The sequence below is a fragment of the Onychomys torridus genome, chromosome 1 (genome assembly GCF_903995425.1).
Source record: "Onychomys torridus chromosome 1, mOncTor1.1, whole genome shotgun sequence".
NCBI lineage: Eukaryota > Metazoa > Chordata > Mammalia > Rodentia > Cricetidae > Onychomys > Onychomys torridus.
In genome coordinates this window covers 96,272,884-96,285,604 of record NC_050443.1, presented here as the reverse complement: position 1 = coordinate 96,285,604, position 12,721 = coordinate 96,272,884, and the positions used below count along the sequence as shown (strand labels likewise).

The 12,721-nt window shown below is 38.8% G+C and overlaps 1 protein-coding gene across 2 annotated transcripts in view; it reads left to right on the top strand.

Annotated features, from left to right (window-relative positions):
- Nucleotides 1-12,721, top strand: part of Smg1 (SMG1 nonsense mediated mRNA decay associated PI3K related kinase) — a 102,128-nt gene that overhangs the window by 22,232 nt on the left and 67,175 nt on the right. Inside the window, exons 2-7 of one of the 2 annotated variants that reach the window (XM_036190329.1) lie at nt 2,002-2,059; nt 5,862-6,025; nt 7,473-7,628; nt 8,738-8,874; nt 10,384-10,442; nt 11,283-11,496. In XM_036190329.1, the coding sequence (XP_036046222.1) occupies nt 2,046-2,059; nt 5,862-6,025; nt 7,473-7,628; nt 8,738-8,874; nt 10,384-10,442; nt 11,283-11,496 (744 nt within the window). In that variant the 5' untranslated portion in view covers nt 2,002-2,045. The remainder of the gene's footprint in view (nt 1-2,001; nt 2,060-5,861; nt 6,026-7,472; nt 7,629-8,737; nt 8,875-10,383; nt 10,443-11,282; nt 11,497-12,721) is intronic. The other variant, XM_036190318.1, reaches the window with a different exon arrangement.

The window sequence follows — 12,721 nt, the reverse complement described above, 5'->3', positions numbered from 1 at the left end:
TTCACATTTATTTTTGTTGTTCATCAGTCAACAGTTTTATTAGAGTTTGATTTACAATAAAAATCAGAAACAGAACTTATAAATAGACAAAATTTGGTATTATAGTCAGTCCTTAAAATAGCTAAGGAACATTTATCCAAAAATTGTGTTAACTACATTTTTCTTTTCTTTTTTTTTTTTCTTTTTTTGGTTTTTCGAGATAGGGTTTCTCTGTGTAGCTTTAGATAGAGCCTGTCCTGGAACTTACTCTGTAGCCCAGGCTGGCCTCGAACTCAAAGAGATCCACCTGCCTCTGCCTCCTGAGTACTAAGATTAAAGGAGTGCGTCACCACAGCCTGGCATTAACTACATTTTTAATATTGCAAAATTGATGCAAATTCATTTATAATTTTGAAATAAAGTGATGACATGTTTTATTTGCACACAATTTTTTTTTTTCTTGAAGAGTTTTGTGCAAATACATGAGGGCCTAGAGGAATGGCTAAGCGGTGAAGAGCACTGGTTACTCTTGCAGAGGACCCCTGTTCAAGTCCCAGCACTTACATGGTGGCTCACAACTGTCTGTGTAACTTCATTTCCAGGGGATCTTACATCCTTTTCTGCCTTCTGCAGGCACCAGGTATGCATGGAGAGTACAGGCATACATGCAGGCTAAATGTTCATACAAATAGAATAAAAATAAAGTAAAAGGAAAAGTGTCCAAGCCTCCCAAATGACTCTTTCATCCCTAGACTTGCTCTTAGGACCATTATTTCTAATGTGAAAGTGATGTTCTTGAAGCCCCAGGCTTTTTGTCCTTTCTTCTTCATGAAATCATGTTTGAATCCAGGTGAGTAAGAGACTATCCTGGTTATTAGTATTTGGTCAACTTGACAGTCACCAGCTAGAGTCATTTGGGAAGAGAGAACCTCAACTTAGAAAATGCTAGCATCAGATTGGCCTGAGAGCAAGCCTGAGGGGCATTTTCTTTAAGGACCCAGCTCACTGTGGGCAGTGCTACCCCTGGGCAGGTGGTCCTGAGTTATATAAATAAGCATGTAGGCTGAGCAAGCCATGGGAAACAGCTATGGTTTCTGCTTCAGTTCTGCCTCCAGGTTCTTCTTGCCTTTGGTTCTTATACTGACCTCTCTCAGTGATGGAGTGTGTAAGCTGAAATAACCCCCTTTCTTCCACAGGTTGCTTTTGATCACAGCAATAGAAAGAAACTGTAAAACAGAAACATTATGGGGATAGTACTGGATTGAAGCTTAAAATGTACATCATTTTTAAGCAATGTGAGCTCCAGCATCTCCTTTTTGCAGATGCTTTTTGAGTACCATTGTTGCAAAGACTATATATTTCTACCTCAATGCCTTAAGGGCAAATCTCATTTCTTGGTTTATGCCCCATTACAAATTAGGTCTAACCATGGGGATGAAATCTCTTCAGCCCAGGTTAAAAACAATTTAAAGTGATAATGCTTTTTCCAGCGGCACCACTAGGTGTGTTGTTTGCATCAAGTCATTTTAGGGTCCTTTATGGAAATGCTTCTTCATAGGGAAATTTCCAGACTTCACACTTCCTAGAGGTGGCTTTTAGGGGAAGGGGAGTTGTTCTATGTAATGCTTATAGTAGCCAGACCATAAGACTATCCAGGAGATACTGTCCTTTAACCAGTGGCAGATGTGTAAGGGCTGAAGATTTGAGTCACCTGAAGTGAATTTTCTGGATTTTGAATATAGGTAAATATAAAATGAGTGATGACTGTATTCACATGGGGTCTGTATGTTACAGTTAACATTTAAATTTCTCTTATGTACTCACATTTTTTTTATTGCCACTTAAAGAATACTTGTCTTCCAAGGCAGAGTGGCTTTCCCTTGGGAATTTTGCTTCAGTATTTGAACCTATAGTGGCCATAGTAAAAGAAAATGCACCTAACCCATGAGTGAGATTTGCTTCATGTTTGAACAAATGTTTTAACCCGCTGTCTTCACTAATACTGTAACTGCTGTCTTACAGATTGACTTGATGCAAAACACCACAAGGGCTCCATATTACACAGTATGCGATTTTTGAGGTATGAGCTTTAGAAACTTACCTCTCATGTGGCATGTACATCAGGCTTAACTTCAGCTGGATCATTTTGGGGAAATTTATGCATTTCTTTTTTTCCTCTCCACATTTTTAGAGTATTAAAGGAACTGTGGAAGTATTTTTGGATCCTTGCTAGGATTCTTAGTTTAACAGATATATTTTCTTTTTCCACTAAATTGAAACACTAATTCTGGTAGATAGCTTTTCCAGCCCTTCTAACTAGCTTGCTTAACACTGATTCCTGTCTCCTGGAGTTGAAATCTATATTTTCTGTTTTGTGTTTTGCTTTATCTTAAGTGCTTATTTCTGTTCTTAACATTTTATTTTTTGGACTGGGGTGGGTTTGTCTTGTTGGTGCTAACAGCCTAACACAGATAGTTTCCAAGACATAAGCAGTCTAGATGTTTGATATAAATGTTCAGCTATTTTATGCATTTTGCTTCAAAGTACATGTACTCAATGCTGACTGGAAATATGAGTTAGTATTACAAGTGCTTGACTAGGAGGACATTTGGGACAGTTCTAATGCAGTGGTTCTGGCCTAGTGAATTGTTACTGTATTTTTTTTCAAAACTAATTTTGTGATGAAAAAAATTTCAGTGTTTATAACTCTTGGGAGTTAAAAACTTGTGTTTCTAATGAATTAGGAAATCATTCTTGGTTTTGTAAGCCTAATGTAAAATCAGATGAACCTAGTTAGTTAGAAACTTGTTGGTAGCAATAAACTACTTAATTTCTTCATTGAAGAACATAGGCTGCTTTATAGTTAGTGTAAAAACTTTTGCTTGCATTTACATGCTCATAAACTGCTTATATATGCTTTTAGCTTGGAAAACTCGAGTTTATTTTGAATTACGACCACAATAACTCTTAATGTGACTTCCAAACTATGTATTTGTTAAGAATTCTGTATCTTATGTGAGCCTCACAGTAGCCTTGTATGTTAGATAGGTATTAATCTGCATTTTATACAAGAGAAAACAAAGGCCTGGACACCAAAGGACTGGGTGCCTTTACCACACTGGGCTGAAGTCTTAGCCCAATGTTCTTAACTGTATGATCTGCAGTCTCTGTTACTGCTTTTTCACCAGAAAGCACTACAGTTAGGATAGTTTGGGCAATACGGGAGTGAGCATAATGAGAATAGGAAATACCAGCACGTGTAAATATTGGTAGATAAGTTTTGCATATTAGAATTAGTCATGTGCTTATCTGATTTGTGCATTTACTAGTTTTTTTTCCCCCAGGTTTAATTAGGTGAAAACTCCCTCTCCTACTCCCATCCCCTTTCCCCCCAACTTGTCTGGGAAGCACATAAGCTCTCTTTTCCTTCAGTAATTTTTGGAAAAGTAATAATGCCTTAGTTGATTATGGGCACACATTTAATAGTACTATTCTTGGAGATGTGAAGGATTATTTTTTCATTTGTTTGATACTTTTTTATGCTCTATTGAGCATTAGTTCTTACTGACTACTGACTTAGTATACTTAAAAAGTATCTGCATACATTCCCCTACCCCCTCCTGGGGGGTGGATTTCATGGATTGTATTTCTTTGCATTAGAAGAATTGGCTTTGTCTGTAAGGGCACAAATTTTACATACTTGAAGAAGACAGTCCATCCTTAGTAGTATTAGGTTGCTAGGTTAAGGCATTGACTCAGACTTCATGGTTAGGGGTTCAGGTTTAATTGGACCTGTTCTTCACTCTGTATCATTAGGAATTGCAGAAAGTAGAGATGAAGGTGTGTCCAGTTGGTGAGGACAAGAACTGGATTATAAAGTAGGAAAGGAGTGTGTGTGCAAAATTCTGCTGCCTTTTCTCGTATACGAGAGAGCACATGCTCATTCATGTTTTTTGTCAGTGCCTTAAATGATCATGAGTTAAGTATCATTTTGTTTGTTCTGTGGTACTGAGTACTAAACCTAGAACCTCCCCTTGTTTGTAGTAGGCAAGGAGCTCTAAACTGCCCTTTATCCATCAGATTGTTATGAGGCAGGGTGTCACTAAACTGCTAGGGTTGGCATTGAATTTGTGATCTTGCTGTATTAGCCTTTGAATAGCTGAGATTGAAGGCCTTTATCACCAACTCTAGCTCAGAAGACAGTTGTATTGAATAGAGAAATTACTGCTATTACTAGTACAATTTTTTTCAATGAATTTCTTTTTCTCGGGAAAATCAAGAAAACAGTTATTTATTTCTCACATGCTAGAATAGAATATTTGATTTTCTCCCTTCTTCACAGTTTATGATTGATACCTGGAAGAATAAGACTCATAAAAATCTTGCAGCTTGCCTTGTTTTTAAATTTCACTGAGGAAATTGTGGCATAGAGCTAATAGGAGCTGATAGTGGATAAAGATGCTGGTTTTATCTTGGGTTTCACCACTTATCTGTTAATATCTAAGTGTCGAGTATTATTCTGACAGTATTTACATTACTGGCCCAAGCCTTCAGATTCAGCATGACTGGAATTCTGAGACATTGCCTTTTTTTTATTTGCTGGGCTGGTGTGTAAGTGCTCTTGTTGCCAAGCCTGATATCTCAGTGCATCCTTGGGAACCACATGGTGAAAGGAGAGAACTGATTTGCCACAAATTGTCATTTTTAATCTTTATATGTTTGCTGAGGTATTTGTGGGGACACACATTCACACACACATACACACACACAAACACATATACACACCTACTGTGAGATACATTCACAATAAATAATTAAATATAATATTTAACTTTATTCCTTGCTTTTTAAATAAGTTTAACTGGCATTCTTTTTAGTGAAGGCATTAAAATATAACCAAGCATAAACACAATCTTCCTTTTAATGCCTCCTTGCTTTTTAAATACCACTGTATATTTTCTTGCCAGATATTTGAAGTTTCAGTTGAGAGTTCAGTAGACATTGCCATGTGGTACTAACTTGAATTTGGGAATTCAAGTCTCTTTGACATGGTGACAGTATTTTTCATTTATAACTGGAAAGACTGATAAGCTTTTCTGGAAGAAGAGTGTAGGAGAATTACTTTTTAGAATCACATCATGGGAGTGAATCCCTGAGCCATAGTGACCAGTTTTTTAGTTTTCCTGGGATAGGTGATTATACCATGCAAAACAGTAAAGCCTTGGGGCTGGGGAGGTGGCTCAGTCTATAAAATGCTTGTTGCATAAGCATGAGTACCCAAGTTGGACCCTGAGCACTCATAAAATACTAGGTGTAGTAGCTAGCTGTGTTTGTAATCTCAGCTGAGGGGAAGCAGAAATAGGTAGATTCAATCCCGTCAGCTTGATTGATTGATTGCTTCAGGTCACAGCAAAGCAAAGTGAACAGCTTCTGAGGAGTGACACTAGAGCTTGATCTTGACCTGTTAATTTGTACACATGTGCACGCATACTCTCTTCTCCAAAAAAAGGTAAATTAACTAAATGAACAAATGAACACGAGTTGGTCACTGTAGTCCAGTTGGCTCTAAATGTAGGAGAGCATGAGCAGCAGGCAGTTCATCTATTGGCAATTTCTTCCCATTTGAAAGACTAGACAGTAGAGTGCTTGATAGAGTTGTGGCTGAACATAAAGGCTAGAAGGGGAGAGATGTTGTGTAGCTTTGGCTATTAAAATGTTTGCTTGCCTATGGAGTTGGGGATTTAGCTCAGTGGTAGAGTGCTTGCCTAGCAAGTGTAAGGCCCTGGGTTCGGTCCTCAGCTCCAGGAAAAAAAAATGTTGGCTCAAGCTCTAGTACTAATTTTTCTTTTACCCCACCCCCCATCCCTCTCTTTTTTCTCCAGAACTGATAGTGCATCAGCTGACCCAGATACTTTAAAATACTCCTCATCCAGAGATAGGGGTGTTTCTTCCTCTTATGGACTGCAGCCTTCAAATTCAGCTGTGGTGTCTCGGCAAAGGCACGATGATACCAGAGGCCATGTTGACATACAGAATGACGAAAAGGGTATGTGAGTGTGTGTGTATGTATGTGTGTGTGTGTGTGTGTGTGTGTATTTCTACTGCTGGAGCATGCAATTGTTTTAGACCGGCTTCTCTTTTCTTATCCCTCCCTGTCAGGTATCTGTCTGTCTGTCTGTCTGTCTGTCTGTCTCTCTCTCTCTCTCTCTCTCTCTCTCTCTCTCCTCCCCCCCTCCCTCCCTCCCTCCCTCCCTCCCTCCCTCCCTCCCTTCTTCCTTTCCTCTATTTTATTTATTTGTTTGTTTATTTACTTTGAGTTTTTCGAGACAGGCTTTCTCTGTGTAGCTTTGCGCTTTTCCTAGAATTCACTCTGTAGCCCAGGCTGGCCTCAAACTCACAGAGATCCTCCTGTCGTTGCCTCCTGAGTGCTGGGATTAAAGGCATGTGCCACCACTGCCTGGCCTCTATTTCCTTCCTTCCTTCCTTCCTCCCTTTTTTTCTTCTCTTCCTTTCCTTTCCTTTTAAAGATTTATCTGTCTGTCTGTCTGTCTGTCTGTCTATCTATCTATCTATCTATCTATCTATCTATCTATCTATCATGTATGCAGCATGTATGACTGCAGGCCAGGAGAGGGCACTAGATCTTATTACAGATGGTTGTGAGCCACCATATCGTTGCTGGGAATTTGAACTCAGGACCTCTGGAAGAGCAGTCGGTGCTCTTAACCTCTGAGCCATCTCTCCAGCCCCTCATTTTCTAATGTATTGAAAAGATAGGTTGTAGCTGAAAGTTTTTCTGTGTCCCACTTGGTCCACAGCCACTCAGATCCAAGTAAACACACAGAGGCTTATATTAATTAAAACTGCTCAGCCATTAGCTCAGGCTTACTACTGACTAGCTCTTGTACTTAAACTCACCCCATTTCTGTTAATCTAAATGTTGCCAAGTGTTCTGTGGCTTTACCTGTGTGCCATTACATGATGCTCCCTGGACAGCGGCCTGGTGTCTCCTGACTCAGACTTTGTCTTCCCAGAATTCTCCTTGTCTGCTTATCCCACCAATACTTCTTGCCTGGCTACTGGCCAATCAGTGTTTTATTAAACCAGTGCACAAAAGCATTATCCTACAGCTGAGAATTGAACCCAGGGCCTTGCGCTTGCTAGGCAAGCGCTCTACTACTGAGCTAAATCCCCAACCCTCTTTGAAGGTTTTTTAAGGCATATAGTGTAAATGCATTGTCCACTTGTAACATCTCAGGTTCCCTAGGCTACTATCTCCAGAATGTGCTTTAGCAGAATGTAAAATCTGCCTGAATTTAACTTTTATTTCTCTGTTTACCTTCCAATGAAAGAATCAAAATGGATTGGAGTCAGGTAGCACAGGAGACATGGGGGAGAAGCAAAGGCTGTAAATGGGTGAGATCCTGAACTGTTTGTTAGTTGAGAGAGTGAAACAAGGACCTTGTTGAGATAATGTACATTGCTTTTTTCAGGTGGCTACAGTGTCAATGGAGGATCTGGGGAAAATACTTATGGTCGGAAGTCGTTGGGGCAAGAGCTGAGGGTTAACAATGTGACCAGCCCTGAGTTTACCAGTGTTCAGCATGGCAGTCGTGCATTAGCCACCAAAGACATGAGGAAATCACAGGGTAAGACTTAGAAACTGGCCTAGATCACATTCATCTCTCATGGCTGTGAGCAGATAAGTGCAGCTGTGAGTTGCAAAGCATGCAGGTGGCAGCATTTGACACTTTTTCCTGTGAACCTCTAGCTTGCATACGCATAGGCAAAATACTTCTATACATAAAATAAAAATAAAATACAGTCTTCATATTTAGAACGTCAGAAGTGTTAAGTACGGTTGGTGTGTTTGTGTTCTGCTTGCAACTAGGAAAAAGAAAGGTTCTGGTGCTACTTTCATAGTGATGCCATGGTATTCACGCTGCAAATGGTAGTTAGCTGTTGTCAAATTGACTGTGTACTTGCAGTTTGCCTGAGCTTTGTGCCAGAGAAATGATAATACTGTGAATAAGCAGTTTCCTGTAGGGGCCCCTCTTCAATGTGAAATAGAAACATGATGTTTTCTGCCTATACAGACAAAGTCCCTGGCTTGTAGATGTCTGTTCCCATTTTCTTTCCTGGTTTTTGTATTTTGTTTTTCTTGAGATGGAGATGACTTCCTTGTTTTGGCCAGGTTAATCTAAATAACTTGTGGACTCAGAATTGTTAGGAGTAGCTGGGACTGCAGGTACCTGCCACCGTGTTCTACCCCACCTTTTTTTAGGTAGATCTTGAAAACAGCTTGGGATAGAACTGGGGGGAATATGTTTTGCCGGGCGGTGGTGGCGCACGCCTGTAATCCCAGCACTCGGGGGGCAGAGGCAGGTGGATCTCTGTGGGTTCGAGGCCAGTCTGGTCTACAGAGCTAGTCCAGGACAGGCTCCAAAGCTACAGAGAAACCCTGTCTCAAAAAACCAAGAAAACAAACAAACAAAACAAAAACAAAATGTTTTTATGCCTTTTTTTTTCTTTCTCAGCTGGTCTTCCTCAGTGAGATGCTCAGTTTGCTGAAGGGTTTTCATTCATTTTATCTTTGATGAGAGTTTTTTGAGGTCTGTGGAACTGTGACCGGGTATTCGCCTATAGATACAAAGAGAGCTGAACAAAAGAGAGATCAGTACACTGAACTAGAATGCCTGAACTATATCCTTCATACTTATAGTGTACTAGGGGGCCATGAAATGTTTCTATTTCACAGAGCGATCGATGTCGTACTCGGATGAGTCTCGACTGTCGAATCTTCTTCGGAGGATCACCCGGGAAGATGACAGAGACCGAAGACTGGCTACTGTAAAGCAGCTGAAGGAGTTTATTCAGCAGCCAGAAAATAAATTGGTGAGTAAACGTACTTGGAGTTGCTGAGGATCTTGGTGTTCTCAGAGTACTGTGGTTCTTTGTTGGGAGGTTTCAGCGAGAAATGGTTTGCTTCTAGGAAAAAAAGTTTCCTTAGCTTCTTGACCTATGTTAGGGTGGCCTGTAATGATAATGCCCCTAATGTATCATTTATCTATAAATGGTTGGTGTCTTCTTTCATGGAGTGCATTTAATTTTTTTTTAAACATAATTTATCTTGTGGATAACCCTGATGTCCATACACATTTTCTGTGACAGACGACTTATTTTTATTTTTTTCCCTACATAAAGTGGAACTATGTGGGGCTGGGTATTCAGCTCAGTGGTAGAGCACTTGCCTAGCAAGCGCAAGGCCCTGGGTTCAGTCCTCAGCTCCGACAAGTAAAAAAAAATGGAAGTATGGGGTACATGTGTTATGTATGTAAGTCTGGTTTAGTGATCATAGGTAAAGAAATGGAAAAGCTGGGGCTGGAGAGATGGCTCAGAGGTTAAGGGTGTCTCCTACTCTTACAGAGGTCTTGAGTTTGGTTCCCATCACTCATTTTGGGCAGCTCGTAATTGCCTGTAACTCTAGTTCCAGATGATTGGACGCCTCTGGCCTCCAAGAGCATTTGTGCATGAGTGTACATGCACATGCACACACACACACACTCACTTGCTCACACATGCACGGATACATGCATACACAGCACATGCACGCACACTTTAAAATAATAATAATGGAAAGATAAATGGAAAAACTCTTTAAAAGACAATCTTTAAAGGCATATTTCTTTACTCTTAAGTAATTTTCCTGATGTTAAGAGCTTGATGCAGGAGAAAATTAGTAAAAATGATGTACAGCAAGGCAGAAAGCAAGCTCCTCTCTTCAAAATTTATTATGGAAAATTTTGAATGTGCAGCAAGTAGAAAGATGTCCATTGAAGCTCATGGTGTCACCCCTAGATTCTGTCATTGGTATGTCACTGTATTCCTTTATTACCTCTCAATCCCCTTATCATTCCATGCTCTTCAGAGGTGGGTTTTTTTTTTTTTAATTAAATTAAAATGAGCTTGAATGTATCTTGCTAATGATTTCAACTCTTGATTCCTGTGGGTCAGTTTGTTTTATGGCTTGAAGGGAAACATGCCATCCTCATGTGATCAAAGACTGGCAATAACAAAAAAACTGAGATGCTATCTAATCATATCTGAATGGAATGATAAAGTATACTTTTTAAAAATTAATTACATTTGTGGTATTCATTGATTACTTTTACAGTATTCATTCAATAATTATATTTATGATATTCATTAATTACATTAATTGTATTGATTTATTACATTCATGGTTTTATGTCCTGATACTACTGTCCATTTGTGGGGTTTTTCCATCACACAAAACAGAGATTCTGTACTTAGGAAATCATTGCTCTATATTCCTTTCTTCTCTATCTTGAGATAATGTCTAATCTTTCTGTCTCTATGAATTTGTTTATACTTTTTTTTAAGGTACTAGTTAAACAGTTGGATAATATCTTGGCTGCTGTGCATGATGTGCTTAATGAAAGGTAAGTAACTAATAATGATCATATTTAGGTAACTTTGTAGAAACTACTAAAATACAAATGTTGTACTCTGGGCCTTATTTACAAACACCACTAAGTTATTCATATCATTCTTAACCTGTTATTTACTCATTAATTATTGTTGAATACAAATGGAATCTAGTTGGAAGAGAATCCTCTTCTTTCCTAAGCATTGGCTTGAGAAAAGACATGAACTGATGCCAGTGTGCATGAAAGTTACTGTTTGAGAGAGTTTTAAAAATACTTAGGGAGCAGAGGAAAAGGCAACCTTCATTCTTTAAATCATCTCTAGGCTTCTAAGAGATGTTCAGTGATTCCAAAGAATTGCAGTATTAGAATTAGCAGGTCACTAATGGTTTTATTTTACACAATTTCTTAATTTTATACTTAGTTCTAGCTGTTATCTTTTTAAGTTTTTGTGGTTTAGCTACTGAACATTTCCTGCTTTGCAGTTGTTGGATGTTATTAGAAATGCAGTGCATTTTCTAATGATTTCCTGCTGCCTCTTTCTGTGAATCAGAGGTGCAGCTTACTTGAAGCCTGGATTTTAGCACTTTTTAGCTTCTTAGTGTTTCTTAGTAAATGATTTTGTAAAGAAATCTAATGTCTGATAAAGAGACTTTTGAACATTATAGAATACAGAGGCACAGATGTAGAATGGGTAAAATTCTACCTTTTTATTTAGTTTGAGCTTTGAAAAGTCATTTAGGAATTCTTTAATACATGGGAGACATTCTTTTATAAGAAGTGCCATACTTTCAGTCCATGAAAACTAATGCCTTTTGTGTGTGTTTTGTTTGGTTTACATTAAAATAAACACAGTAGCAAGTTGCTTCAGGAGTTGAGGCAGGAGGGAGCTTGCTGTCTTGGACTTCTCTGTGCTTCTCTGAGCTACGAGGCTGAGAAGATCTTCAAGTGGATTTTTAGCAAATTTAGCTCATCTGCTAAAGATGAAGTGAAGCTGCTCTACCTGTGCGCCACCTACAGAGCTCTGGAGACTGTTGGGGAGAAGAAAGCCTTTTCCTCGGTGATGCAGGTGAGAGCCAGGGACCCATAATGGAGTGGAGTGAGGTGGAAGACCAAGTGGAAGATGGGCTTGCCTGCCTGTTGTAGGACACAGCACTGTGCAATCGAAATGCATTTTGAGTTAAGTTTAAAAGGAGTTTTAATTTTAAGCATTTTTGTCTTTTTTATGTAAATTTCTCTTTGAAGTTGCTTAATACTAGAGTGACTTGGCAGCTTTAAAGTAGGAACTCTACTTAAAGAGTTGGGCGGGGCCTTCAGCTAACTAATCACAACTAATTTTTAAATCTCCCCAACCTCCTCACTTGCCTAAGTTTTAGGCTTGGTAATGTCTAAAATTATTAATCTAAATAATGTAAACACTAATTTATTAACTGTATTCTAGCTCTGTTTAGTTCTGCTTCACTTAGGAATGTCTGGATGTATGGAAAAGCTTACTCCCAAGTTAGGGTTTTGTTTTGTTAGAGTTTTTTGAGATAGGGTCTTATTTTGTGTCACATACTATCCTCCAATGTCTCACCTTACCGACTTAGCCCCCTGAGTGCCAGGACTATATGCTGTATCTGACTTTCCAGTTTAATCTGAGGAGCATTTATGTTATGTTTTTGTTGAGGGAATGTTTGAAAAATGAGTTATTTGGTGCCTAGAATATCTGATGTCTTTTTGTTTGTTTGTTTATTTATTTATTTTTGTGGGGCAGAGTCTTAGTATGTAGTCCTTGCTTGCATGGAACTTGGAGATCTACCTGCCTCTGTCTTTCGAATGCCAGGACTAGAGGTGTGTGCCGCTGTGCCTGGCTTTGTTTGCTTTTTTACAACTCACAAACTGCTTCCTTTTAAATAATTAAAAAAAGTATATATATATATATATATATATATATATATATATATATATATATACACACACACACATACATACACACACATATATACATATATATATGTATGAAATATATATATTTCCTTGACTATAGAAACTTTTGGGTAAGTTTCTGATAATTACTTGTAAATAAACTTCCTAGCAGCAAATTGGTCTGGTCTTACACATAATTTTTTTTTTTTTTTTCCAAGACAGCATTTCTTTGTAGCTTTGGAGGCTGTCCTGGAACTCGTTTTATAGACCAGGCTGGCCTTGAACTCACTGAGATCCACCTGCCTCTGCCTCCCGAGTGCTGGGATTACAGGTGTGCGCCACGACCGCCTGGCTCATAATTTTTGTGTAAGCATTTTCTAACTATA